General features: G+C 35.1%; 1 protein-coding gene across 2 annotated transcripts in view; it reads right to left on the bottom strand.

Annotated features, from left to right (window-relative positions):
• Nucleotides 1-4,592: 4,592 nt before the first annotated feature.
• LOC117783296 (ecdysone receptor) overlaps nucleotides 4,593-19,484 on the bottom strand; it is an 83,850-nt gene continuing 68,958 nt past the window's right edge. For both annotated transcript variants that reach the window (XM_034620645.1, XM_034620644.1), the window contains 4 exons: nucleotides 6,767-7,299; nucleotides 6,551-6,694; nucleotides 5,976-6,128; nucleotides 4,593-5,907 (listed from right to left, as the gene is read on the bottom strand). In XM_034620645.1, the coding sequence (XP_034476536.1) occupies nucleotides 4,861-5,907; nucleotides 5,976-6,128; nucleotides 6,551-6,694; nucleotides 6,767-7,299 (1,877 nt within the window). In that variant the 3' untranslated portion in view covers nucleotides 4,593-4,860. The remainder of the gene's footprint in view (nucleotides 5,908-5,975; nucleotides 6,129-6,550; nucleotides 6,695-6,766; nucleotides 7,300-19,484) is intronic.

Raw genomic sequence — 19,484 nt, 5'->3', positions numbered from 1 at the left:
TCGGTATATAATAATAATTGTAAAAAGAAGCCAATAATTGCAATTTGCCAAATTATATTCTAGTTGATATTTAGAGCATGCATGTTCTAGGTTCTGTAAGTCAACTTGATCTAAATAAAAGTGGCCGCATTAAATTTGGCTACGAACAAATTTAAAGTTTAATTTTTGTGGCAGTGTAGCTCTTAAATTAAAAACAGAGAAATCCGAATCTTGACATCAAAAAAGAAATAGTCATAAAGAAAACAATTTATTAAGCAAATTGTGGTTCATTCGATTTTTTTTCAAAGTTTATGAAATTGTCGAGTTATCATTTCTATTACGTATTTTTCTTGTTGTCTGCTTTTCATTTAGAATATTTAATTGAATATACTTATGAATTTGTTATTGATTTGTTTTTGTATTTTTTTTCATAACACTAAAATGCCATCAATTCAGTTTTAAGTTGTAAGTATTTTCCGGGCTTTTTTTTTCTTGCTAACTGCATTTGTTGAAAAATGTGCGTTGTTTTTGCATACTCGTATTTTAAATGTATTATTTATCGTATCTATATTGACTTGAACTGTTTTTTCGTATCTCTATATACTATATCATAGATAATTAATTAATTGTTTACTCGTATATTACTATTGATTGCTACACATTGCAAATGAAATTTGACAAATAGTATCTAATAATAACGTAAACTTGTATGATTATATTTCATTCTTTATAATAATAATGATTTTTGTTTACTTTAAATTTTCAATTTGGCAGTGAGAAAAACTACACAACTTAAAACTTAACTCGTTTAGCGTACGATTTGAGATTTGTGATTGAAGAAGCAATTTTTATTTATATTTTGTTTGTATAAATCGATCGATTTAAAAAGAAAAGTTGTTTTTTTCAATTTTCTCAACAATTGAACAGGTCCTTGATATATTATGGTATTTATGGAAAAATATGCATTTCATTTTCGATTATATAGATGATTTACCATGCTAACAATCAAGTGCTGCAAAACAGGTACCTCTAAAAAGGCGTTAGGAGTTCGAACAGAACCATTTGGGTATGGAATTTTGCGAATTAAATTAATCATAATTATTGATTTGTAAGTGTTTAATGTGTATGTAAGTATATTTGTGGTTAGCGTTGTATGCTAAGGTCTCGCTTGTAGTTACGTTTATTATTAATGCTCAAAAACCTTTCAATCGCGTTTCATTTGAATGTTTCGTTTGAGGTAGTTTTCAATTCAGGATCAATATCTACAAGTTGAACACAAAACTTTAATTTTAATTTCAATTTACTTTCAGTATTTTTTTTTTTCGATTTTACTCTTTTGTAATAAGGATCTTTTTAGCTGTGTGCTCAATTGGGTTTCATTTATGGATCGTATATTCTAAGGATAAGGATAAGTATGTAGTTAGTTATGGGCAAAACAAGTTACAAGTTACACATAACAGAAAACAGTGCATAAAAATTAAATAAAGTTTTTTTCCTCCATTTTTATCATATCTTTTTGTTTAAGTTTTCAAAAATCTACATAACGATTTGTTTTTATTTCTTTTGTTTCTTTTCGTTTTATTTACGTTTTGTTTTTTTTTTGTAATATTATATGAATGGATATCTCAACAAGTTGTTACTTTATACCTTATGTTCATCTTTATAATTTTGTCAGGTTGATTTTTTGTATTTTTCGTATTTGTTGCTTGTCATAATGCTTCTTTATATGGAGCGAGAGTTATATAAGTACATACATATTTACAGTTACAAGCTTAGGTATAGGGTATTTTATATGCTTATGTATTATCAAAGTTGAAAGAAATCGTTTAGCGAGGGCGCGAGGAGTTTAAACTGTTTTTTTTTAAGGTTAAATTACTTGACTTATATTTAATTCACACTTGACATGACATCAGCCTGGTATTATTTTAATATTTTTGGATTTTATTGTTTTTGGTTTTTTAAATCAGAATTTTAATTGTTGTTTTTTTAAAAGGTTTTAGCAAATTATTTTAGTATCATCTAAAGCTATTTTATAGCGCGTCTTATGCTTAAATTATTTTTAGGTTCTACTCTCAAGTTTCACCCATTTTAAAATCATTTCTTACGTTTCTTTAACTGATTTTTTTTTAGTTTTCCAATTGGCAAAACTAAAACTTGGACTACTACAAAAAACTAAAGTTGATTTTATTCCTTGAAATTGTTCCACAATACACACGTTCGTACATAATCCTTTAGTATTCCCAGTATTCCAAAAAAATGTTTCATTTTTTCTTATCCTGCTTTTTCAATATCATTTTCATTCTAATTTTATAGCCCCACACAGAATCTTTGAAAAGCCAACTTCACAGCCGTTTGCTTCGCATTTTATTTATCGAATTATTGATAAATATCCGTCATCAGTTTTTTTTGCGCCTAAGTCTAACGAGTCTTTGCCCACATTTTGCATTCTTTTCAACAAATCAAATCAAATAAAATTGAAAAATAATAAATAAAAACACATTTGTTGTATTTATGTTTATGTTTGAATTTCTGTTTTTTTTTTCATTCAACATATTTTCATATATATTGTGTATATTTTTGTTTTTGCATGTTCCATTCTTGCATTTGCGTAAAATAGTAAAAATTATTTATATATTATGATAGATTTATGTTTTTTACATTATAGTAGTAAAACTACAAAACAAATTATTTAAAATAATTAAACGTGCTTTATGCATACTAAAAAAACTTAAAATTTAAGTCAATTGTATAAAGAAACTTAAGATTGAGTTTTTAATGGGGATTCTTCCACTAATAGGTTTGTTTTCTATGGATTTATTATTTACTATAATTAAATTATTCACTGTATTTTTGTTTTCCATTTTGATGTGCCGTTTACAATTAATTTATTTAAAATTTAAATTAATTATTTTCAATGATTTCAATTGTTTTCTTTTTAGATGTATAAAAAATTCAATGGTTATAAATTAAATTTACTTAAATGTCAATGTGGGTGTGTATATATATGTGTGTGTGAAAATCATACATTTAATTAGCGTAACATAATTATACAGTAATAATATAATAATAGTAGTAAAATTAAAGAATTGCACATTTCAAAAAGATTTCTTTGCCACTTTTTACACAATTAAAAAAATTAATAAGAATTTACATTTATATTGTTTGTTTATTTTTGTTTCGTTACTCGTCGTATTTTACAAATCGCTACTAAAATTAATATAAATTTGATTTAAGTTAAAATAAGGCCAACAATTCGTGTTTGTATTTTGTTTTTACATTTCAAAATCAATAGCAAAAGCAGCAAAAATAAAAAATTCAATTAAATCATTTATAAATTAAATTGCATAACATAATTTCAAATAAAGCAAATTTCCGAAAAATATAACTATAATTTGCACGTACGTTTTTGTTTTTTATTTGAAAAACAAAATTTTGATTTTGCCAAATGCTTCTTTTTTTTAATATAATTTCTAAAATGTACAAATATTTTTTAATTTTGAATTAAACAATTTTAATTTATAAATTAATATTGAAGTCTTTTGGTGTATGGGTGTGGATTGGGTTCGTAAGTGTGTGTGCATGCCAAGTGATTACAACTTTTTTCAATTTTAATTTTTAATTTTTTTTTTAGCAAAAGAGTGCATTAAATTTACTTTGTTTTTCATGTTGCATTTATTTAAAAAATTATTTAATTAATACCGTTTATGCCTTTTTTGAGTAAAACTCCAATCACTTTTTGTTGTTATTTAAATTTTTTGTACAATATCGTAATATATAAAAAAACGACGCCAATTTGTTTTTGAATTACAAATGAAACTGTGAAAAATGAATTGTATAAAAAACGACGGCGCTTAAAAAATGTAAATTCTTGTGTTAAAAATATAAGGAGGGCATAATAAAAAAATATGTCGTTTTCATTTGTTTTTGTTGTTGTTGTCGCTTACATTTTTTATACAGTTATTTTTGTTTTGTTTTCAGTTAATATGATTAAAAAAATATTTATAAAATCAGTCCAAGTTTTGCGTGTTTTTTGTTTGTTTTTTTTTTTTAAGATTTAGTAAGAGTTGTTTTTTTTTTTTTGCGAATTATGTAACTTAAATTAGATTTCTTGTTGTTGTTTATTAGTTATAGTTATTAGTTTATAGTAAGGGGAGTTTTTAAATCAGATTTAGTCGCTGCTTTTGAATTAGTTTACATATTATACACTTGCTTCTGTTATTATAATTATATCATTATTATTATCATTGTTTATTATGTGTGTGTTTTTTTTATATTTTTAAAATATAAACAATCTTTATTCTCTTCTGTTTTGCAGGCGTTGCAGTTGCACAAACAGTTGCTGTTGTTGTTGTTGTTGTTACTCAAACAAAAATAAATACAATTTATTAATTATATTTCCTTTGTTTTCTCTTACCATGCTTTGTATTTAAGGTATTTGCTGCTTTAATTCTACGCCCTTTTTTTTAAGATGTTTTTCCTATTTCTGTTCAATTTCTTTAAGCATTTCTTGCAAGTTAAGATTTTTTCTTTATATATATGTGTATATATAGATGTATATATATTTGTATATTCATAATGTACTTAGTTCTAATATTTGCAGACTTAACACTAAATAACTGCATTTTACGCTTACTTTTTGTAGTTTTTTTTTGCTTTTTCTCTTTGCTATTTTTCACAAAATGGTAGCATTTTTCTCAGATGCGCATTAATTTGCATGCGGTATTTAGATTTTAAATCTATTTCAACTACATATGTGTGTGTATATGTATTGTATACAAGCTGCCACGCCCAGCCCCGCACCGCCCTGACCCGCCTTCTCCCTTTTCACTCAATAATGCTGCCTAGCAGGACTCCCCCAAGATTAACGCCTCCAAGCAGGGGCTATGCCGTTGTCGTTGAATGCTCCGATTTGAGGGGCACGCCCATAAGCGCCATTGCCGCATGGGCGTTGGCATACATGCTGACATTCGCACCACCGCCGTTGGCCACCGCTGCGGTTGTCGAGCTCGCCGGCACAGCGGCTGTGATGCTGGTCGAGGAGCTGGCTGCCGCTGTGGTTGGCCCAAGAGCACCACCGCCAACACCAGCGACTCCAGCGCCTCCGCCGCCGCCTGCTCCACCGCCGCCGCCTCCTCCTCCTCCTCCACCACCACCACCACCAATATAATCGCTGCTAGTGCTGACTGCTGAGACGGAACCACCGCTGGCAGAGGGCGGCAGCGGCAGAGGCAGTGTGTGAACGGGCATCGTGTGCAGCTGTTGATGTTGTTGTTGTTGATGCTGTTGTTGTTGTTGTGCCGCTGCCGCAAGTGCCGCCTGTGAGGATGTAGATGCCGAATCGGCATCCAGTCCAGCGGTGATGGCACCACCAACTGCACCACGCATACGCTCCGCTCGCGCCAAGCGTTCCTGCTCTTCCTGTTGGGCCTGCAGATGGGATTGCACCGATGGCGGTATGGCATGGACATCCCAGATCTCTTCCAGAAATTTGGGTAGCTTGCGATTCTTGAGCTTGAGGGAGAAACACATTTCGGCATTCTGATTGCCGAGCGTGCGCAGCTCGGTGAGTATGGAGAGCAGTTTGGCGTAGAAGACGAGACTCATGGAGTCGCCACAATGGCGATTGAGTATATAAATGCGTAGCGTGTCGATGTAATAGCTTTGTATCGCTTCAACCAGCTGGGCCTTCTCCAGGCCCGGCCGATCCGAGAAGATCACAATGGCAGTGAGTAGCGCATACTCCACGTTGTCCACCTTCATTGAGAACATCTGGCGGCAAAAGTGCAACAGATCCTCAATATTATCCGCCATTCCGGCCATTTTGTACGAGTCGCGTGTATACGATCGATTATTCGCAAAGAATATCGAATCCGAATTGTGATCGTAGCGTCGGGCCATTCTCAACATCATTACTTCCGATGAGCAGGCCTATCGATTAACGATCGATTAATAAGATACCATTTCAATTACACAATTAAGTTAATTGATTTATTTACCTTGAGTAACGTGATCTGATCCTCTTGGGGTATCTTTGTAAACGCTGGTAATCCTTTCGCAAACTCCACTATCAACTGCACTGTGAGTATGGTTATCTCGGTGATGTGCCGAAAACTGACATCCGTTTGACTCTCATTCTCATCCGGTTGACTCTGCGGTGTATAAGAATATATATAATTAAATATGTTGACTGCGTGATACAATAATATTTAAAATAAATATAATTTTAATGACTGACAGTGATAAGAAAAAATTAATTTTCAAATTTTGATGCAGAATCAAAATAGAGGCCAAATAATAATAAAATTTATATTTCGCAAGGAAATCGGTTAAGATTTGACAAAGTTATGACTGTTTTAAGATTATAGAAAAACGTTAAGAGAAAATTGGACAGTATGAAAAAAATTGCAATGCAAAATAAAAATAGAGGACAAATAATGCTAAAATTGATATTCCGAGAGGAAATTAGTTAAGATTTGACAAAGTTATGACAGTTAGAAATTTGTGAAAATCTATAACAAGTTTTTTTTTTTTTCAAGTATTTCGCATAAAATTCAGATACGTGCACACTCACCATAATACGCTTGAGATCCTCTTCGGATGGCTGCTCATAGCCATCCTGATACCAAATTAATTTATATATAACGGCCAACTGATTGAACGTTAATGGAGGTATATTGCGCGCTTGACACTCGGCCAAAATATCATCAGGTAGTAGCTGTAGATTTGAGATGTGAAGAAATATCAGTAATTATGGAATTATTATGTATTTTATGAATAATTGACATACCGGAATTGTGGCATGCTGGGGCGCCTCACACGTCATGAGGTCGAGTATCTCCTTCTTGACGTAATCATGGGTGCCGTGTGGACCGTTGCCAGAGCCAGGACCCGAGTTGGAGTTGATGCCATGCTGTGAGCTGGGCGAACTGGACACCTTGTCCTTCTCCTTTTGGGCCTTCTTCTCGCGCCGCTTCATGGCGCACTGATTCTCCGGGACAACGCATTCCGGCCGCATGCCAACGGCCAGACATTTCTTCAGTCTACACTCCTGACACTTGCGTCTCATATACATGTCCATCTCACAGGCCCGTCCGAATTTGCAACAGTAGACGGCATTCTTTGTCACGCTGCGGCGGAAGAAACCTTTGCAGCCCTCGCAGGTGAGCGCATTGTAATGATAGCCCGACGCCCTGTCTCCGCACACCAGGCACAGCTCCTCCTGTAGACGAGGAGCCGGACCCTTCTTGCTCTTCTTCGCATCGCAGCCCTCGTTGGCGGAGTAGCCATTGAGGCTGCTCGAGGGCGAGAGATCATCGCGACCTGAAAATAAACGATATACAACATCAAATTAACATTTAAATTTAATTTTTCCTTGCTTTATTTTATATTCTTTTTTTTTCCGATTTCCGTGAATATTTAACAACATTCCATGTTTTTGTTGTCTTTCTTACATAAAACATTAGACCCAAATAAATAAATTTTTAACAGTTGTCAAAGCAGAAACAGGGTGTAAAAACAGAGGGTGGGGTAAGGGATTTAACGTTCTGTGTGCAAATTTGCATTTGCGCTTTTTTTTTTTGTTATTGCAAAAAAGAAATATTCAAAGACTAAAAACATGTTCATCTCGTTCTAGCTGTATATTTAACTATACTCTACATAGAGATATATTTATATATGTGTATCTGTATGTAGCTGTAACGGTGTGCCCAATAAAATTTAAAATTCAATTAACGTACGGCTCAAAGTCGCTTAAGAATCTGAACAAATCGAGTCCCAAAACGTTTGAGGGAAAAAACTGAAGCAGAAAATGAATCAAGGATTTGTCACTTTTAACTAAAGTACTTGGCAAATAGTATATATATATATTTTTTTATTTTGTGTCTATTTTTAGCTTATATTTTTAGCATATAATGCATTTAATCCAAGTGGATGCTATTTGAATAGAAGTGTTTAACAGTCAACTAATTCCAAGTTCGCTTTCAATTGTGTATTCTATGTTTAATCTATAAATAACAATTTGCAAAAATATATGTTTCAGTTAAACAAGGCATATGAAAAGTGGAACGTATGTGGATGGAATGCGTTATAATAATTCTTAACATTAATTGTTTCATAATAGCAGCAAACGAAGCGTTTCAACTTTGCATGTGTTTTCTATGTGGAACGCAAGTGGATGCTATGTGGCTGTTATGAGTTGTGATACTTTTTGACATCAGTTGGTTGGATCAAATAAAGTGCTTCAATTTTGCGTGTTTATTTGATGTGGAACCTATGTTTTTCAGAAGTGTGGAGCGCATGTGTATGCTATTAAAAAAAAACCTTTCAAATAATTAGGTATTTTTTACAACCAATTCATGCATTATCGATTATAGTTATAGTGATGACTTGGCGCTGAACAGGAAACTGTGTGGACTGTGGACTCTGAAGGGCTCGGCTCAGACACACATAACACAAATAGTCACGTTCCGAACGAAAGAGTGGGAGCAGAAGAAATGGGGAGAGAGAGGGAGAAACAATGCACTGAAAGCGACAAAAAGCGTATCAAGTGCAAGTTGTTGTTGTTGTTGTGATTGTTGTTGTTGTAATGTGCAAAAGAAAGACTGTAATAATCGGCCAACTCAATGGATGGATGGATGGTTAGATGGATGAAAGGATGGAATGGGGCACGGTTAAGTAGATAAAAAGATACGACAAAGAGGCGTTGCTGCAACTACAACGATGTGGCAGGCTTAGGACCAAGAAGACACTTGACTAAGAAGCCGCAACCAAAGCCAAAGACAGAGCCATGTCCCAAACACTTGGCCACAAGTGCAAACTACTTGTCGTGTGCCTTCTTCCCTCTTTCCACGTTTCTTCCTGCCACCCATTATGCCCCGTTATATGTGTGTGTGTGTGTGTGTGTGTGTGTGAGTGCAACGTGGTGCATTGTCGGCATAACACAGTTTTTTCCATTTTTTTTCTCTTTCATTTTTTAACGCCAACAGGCGGCACTTTTGCTCCACAGCAATGAAATATTGCGCATACGCCCAGTCGTCTTGTTGGCTGCCTCAACCAACGCCTGCCGCCCGCTTTCCCGCTTTCCCACTTTCCCTCCTACATCGTCGTCGTTTCAATTTCACTGCCACCGAGCAAAACGAAGAAAAAATCGAGGAAAATAATGGAAAGGAAAGCAAAGGAGAGAAGAGAAGAGAAGAAATGGAAAAAAACTCACGCTAAATAAAATGAAATAAACTGCGCCGTCATGCAAACTTCGTCTGCTTCAGCAGCGACGCCAACTTGACTGCAAATTTTCACTGCAACGTGCAACGTGCAACGTGCAACGTGTGGCAAGTGTGTGTGTGTGCTTGTGTTTGTGTTTGTGTGCCGCTCGCATGGCAAATGAAAAATGCAGTAAATTGCTGTTGCGGCAAAGAAAAAGTGTGTAGCAACAACATAATACGAGTAAGAAAACACATATATGTAGATATATATATATATATAAAAAAGTAAAAACCTGACCAACCACACACAACCATCGAATCATGCCCATCACCCCTCCCGCCTGTGCCTGTGTGTGGCACTCCCTCTTGCACCCCACTGTACCCCTCAACGAAGTTGTTTTTATCGCTGACAACGTCATGCAATGTTTGGCATTTTCATGGGTTGTTTGAGCTTAACAACAAAGCAACTTTATTTTAATCGCTATGTTTGAGCCATGACAAGTTAAACTTGCAGCTGATATGGCCATTTTATGCTGCAAGTGTATTTATTTATTTATGTAGAGCTCAATTTAATGCTTAATTTAGATTTGTAATAGATATTAAATAGCCAAAGATCAGCAATTTGTTATTAGATGTACACAAAAACACGCTTATTAAACTGTTATACTCAATATGTTTTATACTGTATTTATACAAATTCGATTAAACCATAAGATCCCGAAAATACACTTCTGTTTCAACTATTTTTTCAACTGTTATATTGCAGTTAATTTATACAATATATCCCCTGCGTATAAATGTTAGGTGAAATATAGATTTTTAAGAGATTTTCTACTGGTAAATATTCCTTTTCGTTATTATATAAAACCGAGTCAAGCTTAAATGCTGCTTTAACTGTTATACTCAATCTGTTTACAACTGTTATACTAAATTTATACAAATTTGATCAGCTGAAAGTCTCATTTCTATTTGTGGATTCTATGTACGACTCGAACTTATTTATTTCATACACCATTAATTTTAAATAAAATCCACAGCAACACCTTATCTTACTGCCCACATACACGATCCACACAAACTCAATTTCTATCTCCAATCAGAACTCTATTTTCTTTTCTTATTCAAAGCAATCTGAAGGCCACGTTACAACAACAACAACAAATTCTCGTACATTTTATAATAGAGCACGTTTTGGTTTGGCGCCAGGTGGCGCTAAAAGTTGCCGCATCAGCTCATTGGCCGCCATTTTGGCATTGCAATTAGCTTAGATTGGAGCTGCTCTAGTGCAACGCATCAACCTGATGAGTTATTATATTTCATATACTCACACACACACACACACACACACACACGACTGCATTGAAAAGCAACTACAAATACAAATGCAAACACAAACGAGCCACATTTCATTTTTCACTGTGAAAAGCCATTTTTCCAACTCGCACAACGCCAAAGAACGCCATGAAGTAACAAAACAAAGGCGGGCAATGGGAAAAAATAGAAAAAAATGCATGAATATACATATAGATACATATATAGACGCCAACAGAGTACAAAAACAAAAAAGCACAAAAGGCAGCCAGCGGCGCATCCCCCCGCTCAAACCCCCCTTGTCGTCATCGCTCATTCACTCTCCCCAGTCAACTGAGCCGAGCCGAGTCCGGCCTCTGCCCACATTTGGAGTTCATTGTGTTATTGTGCTTGGTCGTCTCTCGGTCTCGGTCTCTCGGTACAACGTTACGCCGCACTACATACCCACATAATCCATGTAAACGTTCAAAAGCTATGCGGCGACAGAGGCAGAGGCAGAGACAGCGGAAGAAGCAGCGACAGCGGCAGCAGCTGAAGCCATAGCTATGGCCACGAGAGTACAACACAAACTGCAGTCGCCGCGCCTTCGTTGCTGCCGACAGCCAAACAACTTACACAGCAGCCATGCAAACATACACACACACGCACACAAATAGTCACTCAAACATGCAGTTTGCTCTCTTGCTATCTGTTTGCTCTCACTCACTGTCACACGCTCTTTTACTTGCGCTCTCTTGGGCGCCCTTGCTGTGCAGAGCAGAAAAATGTTGATGTAGGCCTCGAATATGCAGTTTGCCTTTGCCTTTGGCATTGCCACTGTCACTGCAAGCAGCGCTGCCAGCGTAGAAGCCGCCGCCGCTCACTGCACTCCTTACCTATGTGTGTGTGTGTGTGTGTGTGTGAATTGCATGTCGCACACTGTTTGAACGTGGTATAGGTAAGTTCTCCCTTCTGTTTTCTGGATTTCTGCTCGTCCGTTTTGCGTGCTTTTTTGTTCTATGCTAAGAAATGAAACTTTTTTTTATCGTATTTTTCCATTTTTTTTGTTTTGTTTGCTTTTTTGTGCGCTTTGTGTTCTACTCTAGTCGCTGTATTCTATGGCAAACTTTTTTTACTTGCTTCAATGCATATTTTTAAGCGGCTTTCCATGTGTGTGTTGTGTGTGTGTGTTTGTGTGTGCAAGAGATGGATAAATCCATGTGTGTAAAGGGCTTTGGTGGGTAGGAGGGCGGTTAGAGACTCGCAAATAGCGCAAAATAAGAAAAAAAAAAGAAGAAGCAACAAAATAAATATGTATGCAAGGCGCTCTTTGTTGTTGCTTTACCGTCCAATCCAGTTGCCATCTCTCTTTAGCAGCCCCTCTCTCCCTCTCACTCTCTTACTCGCTTACTCTCGTTTCCCGCCATACTGTTATATTAGCAAGTTGAAATCTAGTCGCCTGAAAGTCAGACAGCGACAACAACAACAACAAAAGCAACAACAGCTGCAGCAGAAAGATGTTGTTGTTGTTGGCTTGTTTGCTTGTACGATTTGCAGTTGAGTTGTAGCTACAAATATAAACACAAATACACACACACACACACACACTCTTACAGTTGCTTATATTCATCTATAGATCTCATTTCGTTTCACATATAAAAAATCAAATAAAACGTTCATCTCATCACAGATTTTTGCTTTAAATGTTTTCTTTTTTTTTTTTGTATTTTTCTGTGGATTGTGGAAATTTCGTACGAATTGCTTTAATGTGTCTATGTGTGTGTGTGCTTGTGGATGAGTTTTGTTTTTGGAAATGGAATGCATTGCAGTTTTATGGCGCCATATTCATTGTGAATGTCACGGCATGAATCATGAATATACTCGTACTCGTACTTGTATTCCTACTACATCATCTTCTGCTAAAGTTATTTATAAACTCTCTCACACAAGATGCAATCTGTCAAGGGATGCCGTTTATTACAATTCCTGTGAATATTAATTTGTGGAACATAAGTGGAACACATGTATATTATATGCTAATTGCATTTGCTATGTGGGAATGTATTTGTATGAAGCGAAACACATGTGGATTCTAAATAGCTTAAGCCTTAACAAAAGTGGATTGTTACTAATATTTATAATGAACTTTCAATTTTGGAAAAAAACAGTCGTCGAATATGTTTTCAGTTTTAAAACAAAACAATTGCTTAACAACTTTAATTATATTGTTAAAAAAAAAACAATTAAAATGTAATTAATTAGCAATTAATTTTTAAAATTTGTAATTAAGGTTACGGAAAAAACGTTATTTATTTATTTGATCATAATATTTTACAATTTTCAAACAAGAAAAAAAAAATGCTTTGTATTAAAAATGTTTTAAATAGATTTAACAAATGCTGATAATATAAAGATAAAAAAAAATTACAAGTAAACTTTAATTCCATTACTGTTATATTGGATCCCAGTAAACAACCCTTAAGAAATTATAATTGTTACCAGTCACAAGTGTCAAAGAGCAAATCAAAAATCATTCCATTGACACATTTTTCCATATCGCTTGTTGACCAATGGCCCTACCGATTACATAAATAAATAGGGCTGACGACCCTAACTCGAAACGTAGTAAGGCCAAAACATTAACAGCCTTAACCATAGCAACCCTAAAATTGCAAACATTACCTCCCCAAGGTACACAAACTAACGGACTACTACCATCTACTACCTTGGCTTTGGCTTTGACTTGGCTGAGCGCTTTAAGCCCAAACATCAACATGGTGTAGATTGTAATATAAGAGAAGGGTGCCCAGGGGTGTTTAAGGGGGTTGCGGGGTGTAAAGGGGGGTTGCCTGCAGTGGCAGGCGCCAGTTTTGTTAGCTGGAGTTGAAAAACTGTACCAGAAGCAGCGCATGTCAAATGCATTGCCAACACTCGCTCTCCTTCACTCTCCGAGATCTCGCTCTCTCGCACAATCAAATAAGGGGGCTTCCTGTTTTAAGGGGGGTTTCTAGATGGGTTCTAGTGCAAGGCTGCAATATATTTTGCACGAGTTTCTCGGTGGTTAGGCACGTTTTTAGTATATGGTGGCACAAAAATTGATTTTTCAGTTCGTTGGCATGTTGCCTAGGCCAGGGCAACCCTCATACCCCTATCCCATCCCCATGCCACCCACAATGTGTTGACCACGCCAAAAGCAGGGTTGCATTGCATTTGCAGTACGTCACAGCAACTGGAAATGGTTTTTAACCTACTTAAAGCACAGGTCGACATTTGGCGAGGGTCGTCGCATGACCTTTGTGCTTATGCCGTCAAACGAAGAGGGCAAAAAAGGGACAAGAGTTGTATTTAGTAGTAGGCGAAAGAGTAAAGCCAAGTTACTTGATTTAGCATTTAATGCTTATTGTGCTGCAACTGCCTAAACTAAATGCAACAAAAAAGTAAAGAAAAATGCGGTACTAATTTACATAGAGCAGAAAAAAATTCAAATGACGCCATTTTATGTCGTCGGCAATTTTAAAAATGGCTGCCAAACCGCTAAATGTGGGCTGGTAAATGAAGAAGACACAGCGCAAAGGTAAACGAAAGTATTGGCAATGGTTTCCGTTTCCGTTTTGCCGAGTTCAAGGAAAAATGTGCATTTGACATGACATCGACAACGACATCGAGTGGACAACACTGTCAGGCCCTTGAATGGACGCCATTTTGTTTGAGTTTTGATATGGTAAATAAAGGAGCAAAGTAAAACTTTATAGAATTGTTTGATAAAAGACATTTATTTGGCATTTATTTTTATAATTTCTTTTAATAAAATATAGTTATCGAATGTATTGCTTTAAAAAATAGTATGACCACAACTGTATGATATTATGAATATATCTATAGCATTATCAATTGCTCTTGCTGTTTCTATTAGAGTTAATTGATTGATTACCTTAAAGAAATAAAATGTACACTCTACTGCTTCTTTAATGACACTATTAGTCATAATAGAAATAAATATGGTCACACTGTTGCTTTGTTAATGATATTATAAAAGAAAAATCGTATTGTAATGCCAAATTTTATTGGAATACATAATTTAATTTATTTATTTCAATTATTTTCCATAATTCTTTGTCATAAAATGACTGGACTGGTTACACTAAACAGAATATGGTCACTCTGTTGCATCCTTGTATGTTTTCTGCGTGACTTTGATTCGTTTGGAAACAAGCGCCTTGAACTATGCAACATAAAATTGCAGGCTTTACAATATTACGTTCCACTCTACCTCTCACCACCCACAATGAAGTCGCTGTCCACCTCTCTCTCTCTCTCTGTAGCTCTCTTGCTCAGTCATGCAATATCTCTGGCCCAGTGGGCCGTCATTTTCTTTTTTTATGCGCCTTTAATCATGCACATGTTTGCATAAATACATTCACACAGACACACACACACTCATAAATACACGCACACACACAAATATAGTCTCAGCGACGATGCTTGGCTTTGTTTACAGTTAGCTTTTTATAGTCCACACATGTGTTCGACATATTCAGTGGACTCTTTTATTGCACTTTGCATTGCATCGTTGTTTTTATGCGCAAGTCGTTTACCAACACTGACACGGCGACACTTAACAAATATTAAAGTGCCTAGCATAGTGCCAGGGGGTAGTTGTCTAAGAGGGTTGTCGAGGGGGATGCATTCATTTAAATGTTGTTGTAGCACAAAAAAAAAACAAATAGTGAAGAAGAGAATTCCAGAAGCCGAGCAAAAACAATGGAGTGTTAAACAAATGGCAATGGAGTGAAGCCATTAACAAACACACACACACATGCACATAAATACCCACAAAGAAAGTTAAAATAGATGAACATAAATGTAGAGAAGTTGCAGTGGAGTAACTAAACAAAAGTCGCAGCGCCGATTGTTTCTTATGCAAGCTTCTTCTAAGCGAATGTCTATGACAGTGTGACCATAACAAAGCGATGGGAATTGTAAAGTTATGTGCAAAGGTTGTCATCAGCATAAAAAGCGCTAATAGAAGTGTACTGCCAGCTATTAAATCACATGAAATTTGGCAACAATGCATAGCAATAGTATAGAGAAATTTGGCAACAGTGCTTGTCAATTTATATTAAGAATAAATACAGCAACACTCAACATGTTGCCTCATTTAGTTAGCGAAGTTTGGCAATAGCGCGATTATTGAAATTTGGACAAATGAAGTTTGGCAACAAGGCATAAACTTTCAATAGAGTACCTCAACAATGGACTCTAAGATGAAAGCGTATTGTTTTTAATAAAGTTTGGCATCGATTACAGCCTCTCTTATTGTGCTATTACGATGCGCTGTTGCCGCATTTCAGCTGCCAGTTCTACTCAAGCCGAGAAACGTGTTTTAATGCATTCACTGAAGCGTTTCTCGTATGCAAAAAAACTTTTTTTTTTTACAATTGTTTTCTCTGCTATTCAAGTGCAGTTTTTGTAGTTGTTTCGGAGTTTGAAAAGTTGAAAACGGAAGTTTTTAATTAAATGTGAATGAAATATGAAAAAAAATGTTTGTTATTTGAAATACAGAGTTGGCTTTAAGTTCGATAACGACCTTGTGGCTATAGGGAAAAGTCAAATGCATTTACAGTACTCGTACTCATACTCGTACTCGATGCCATGCCAGACTGTCTCTCAGTCTGTCAGACTTATTTACATTTTATTGTTATTGTTATTACATTATCAGCAACATGTTGTACAAGCTGTTGTGCAGCATCCCCACCACAATCCGAGCCCGAAGTGAATCCAACTGAATGACAGACAGACATCCTACACCGTTTCCATGCCCACCCTGTGTGTATCTCTTTGTTATTCGTCTCTATATTCTATGTCTCCCCCTTTCTCTTATTCAGTCTGCAGACTTATTAAATATCAGCCACATTGTTGATGGTCAGTGATTTTTATTGGACTACAGCAACATTCTGAATGTTGGACTCGTTTGTTGTCTCGACTTGTCTTGACTCTCTCTACGTCTTCTTCTTATACTTGTTCTTATTCTTGTTCTCCTCGTTTGTCGTCTTTTATGATTATAACTGTCTGTTTGACTGTCGCGGGTTACTGTGCGTCCTTGAAGTAATTTACGTCACTTGACAATGCATCTGGCTGAATTGTCGAATGGAGAATGTTCATTTCGTATGGAGCTGCAGCTACAACTGGTAAACAAAGGATTAAGAGCCTAGACAGTTGACTTTCAGATACAATTTCAATTGCTTTTAGCACTATTAATAGTTGACAGATACTCGTAAACATGTCATATTAAGGGAATGCATTTTATGCTTTAACTCGCAAGTAGTTCTAGCATTTATCTGCACATAATTCATGGCAATTTGTGTTATATTCCAAGTAAACTTTGAAAAGTTTGCGCTCTGGATTAAATTTAGGATATTTTTATAATTTTACAATTTACACCATCTTTCTGTTTTTACCATTTAATTATTGTTTATGTCTCCCGGCAAAGGCATTGAACCTTTGCCAAAAATGACAGATTCTCATGTGTTTCGCATTTTTGCCTCCCTTGCAGTTTTGGTTTACAACAAGTTTGTTATTGTTTTTATTTTTTCAAGTACAAAACGTGGCACAGTTGATGCATCAGTGGCATGCAACAATATTTATATATGCATTTATATATTTATTTGTACATATATATGCATACACATTGTTGAACATGTTTTTTTTTTAGCCTTTGGGCAGCATTGGGAGTTCGCTGTTCTACGATGCGTATGCGCAATATATTTTTGGTTCGCTGACTGTTGACATTGTGGGAAATTCTTTTGTCGAGTGCAGCAGAAAGTGTATTTGCAACGTGGGTATTACATTACCACCGCCGCCAGGCACTTGTAAAACGAGAGCAGAAAATGAACAGAGCAGCTATACGAGCTATTACAAAATACAATTCCTGGAATTTCTTAAAAGCAACCCGAAAAAAAAATATGAACTTAATGCGATTATCAATTTGTTGGCTTGTGTTTTCTGTTTTTTCTCTTTTTTTATTTTGCAGCGCCAGGCGAAATTTGTGAACAAAGCGAAAAAAGACTGAAGAGAGCTAAGCACCCAAATACGTATTTAAAATTATGAAAATATTGTAAACAAGAGAGAGAGCTAAGCACCCAAATACGTATTTAAAATTATGAAAATATTGTAAATAATATACAAATTTAGTACGCTTAAATCATGAGCCTTAGCCCTAGGCATCTATTGTATCTATTGTATTATCTCGCATTTATCTTAACCGTGACAAATTGGCAAAACTTTCGTTTGGCACACCTGTCCAATTCGCATTTGTCGCGTCTTTCACTCTCTCACATTAACTACACATTTTTATTATTATTTCGTTGCTTTTTATTTCTATATTTTATTGTTGTTGCTTCGGCAGATAAATCACTCGTAAAAAAGCTGACGATTGCCTGACAACCGCAACAACAACAAAAATTTAGGGATTTAACAAATTTTTTTTGTTAAATTCAAAGCAATTTTGTTAAAGCTTTCAAGTACATCGAATTTATCATAATGATGATGAGAAGCTACTGAAATGCTTATAAATCTTGAGCATGCTTTCTGTTTTATCTGTTGATTTATTGCCAGTATTTTAGCACTTGTTTAAAGCAATTCTTGATAATTATTTAATGTATTTATTTTAATTTCTAGTTGAATTTCACAAAATATTGTATTTGATAGTATTTTGGGTTTATTTTAAATGAAAGTATTTTTATAAGAATTATTAGTCCAACTTCATTATTTAACGGTTACAATTTTTTTGGAAGTACTTTGTTTGAATTTTAATCTGTTTTAATTATTATTAATTATAATGATATTAGTTTGATGAATTTTTTAATTTTATTTGAATTATTTCAAATTAAATACTGGTATTATTATTTATCACTTATGACCATTTAATGCAACCAATATTTTTGGTTATTACTTAACGTCTGTCCAATAAAAATCCAATCAGTAACAACAACAATAAACACTCCCCAATTGTTGGCCAAAATGTTAACAATGTCTTTTTATTTTATTTAAGATTTAAGTTTTTTTTAAGAGAAAAAAATAAAAACAATTTATTATTTTTGTTACTATGACAAAAAGTGTGTCAAGGGGCAACTTGTCAGTCATATGATTTCTGTGCGCCTGTCAAAATATTTTTTTTTTGTGTTTTTGCCTATTTTTTTTTGTTTTATTTTTTTTTCGGTAAGAGCAAAAGAAATTGCGCAAAGGCAGCATTGGTGTAGGCGTAAGTTTCGCAAAACAAATGCTCAAATGTATACTTAATGTTTGTTTATAAGAAAAGAGAGCACATTAGGAAGGTTTTACCTGTGGAAAGGCAAATCTGCGGTGACATTTCGTATGGTAGTGTATCATTACCTGAAAGAATAGAAAAAAATGGACATTAGTAATATGTTGAAAACTTGACATAGCGTACGTGTTTGTATACCCTGTAATCATATAAAACGAGTAAAAGGGTAGCAGAAATGTTTGGAAATTGTAAAGGCAGTTACTTCAGATCTTATTATGTAGAAGGCAACCTTATATCATTAGTTTGAGATAGCCGAGTGTATATGTCTTACAACGTATCTGTACGTCGAGTTCACTCGACTATAAAACTCTTGGTTGCTTTTCTATCGAGATGTTGAGATATATAAGTTTGTTTTCTTTTCTGTTTTTTGCATTTCAACCCAGCGCATCTGGCTCCCATTACATTTCCGCAAACAGCAAAGCCGCCTCAACGAGAATCAGATATATTATATAGATGTTGGTATATGTACATATGTTAAGGTAACTTCACAGCTCGTCTAACTTCCGCTGGCAACTTTAATTACAAGTAACAAAGCAAAAGCCAAACGACCAAACGACCGACAATTTTCTTCTCGTCGGCTTTGTCTCTGGGTAAATGAAACCAAAACTCAAGGTAAAGCTCAAAAGCACCGACAATAACCGACTCAGAACAGCACAACTAAACTGATATGTGTGTGTGTGTGTGGAAATTGT

The sequence above is a fragment of the Drosophila innubila genome, assembly GCF_004354385.1.
Source record: "Drosophila innubila isolate TH190305 chromosome 2R unlocalized genomic scaffold, UK_Dinn_1.0 1_C_2R, whole genome shotgun sequence".
In the NCBI taxonomy this organism is placed as follows: Eukaryota; Metazoa; Arthropoda; class Insecta; order Diptera; family Drosophilidae; genus Drosophila; species Drosophila innubila.
This window is presented reverse-complemented; position numbering and strand designations above follow the sequence as displayed.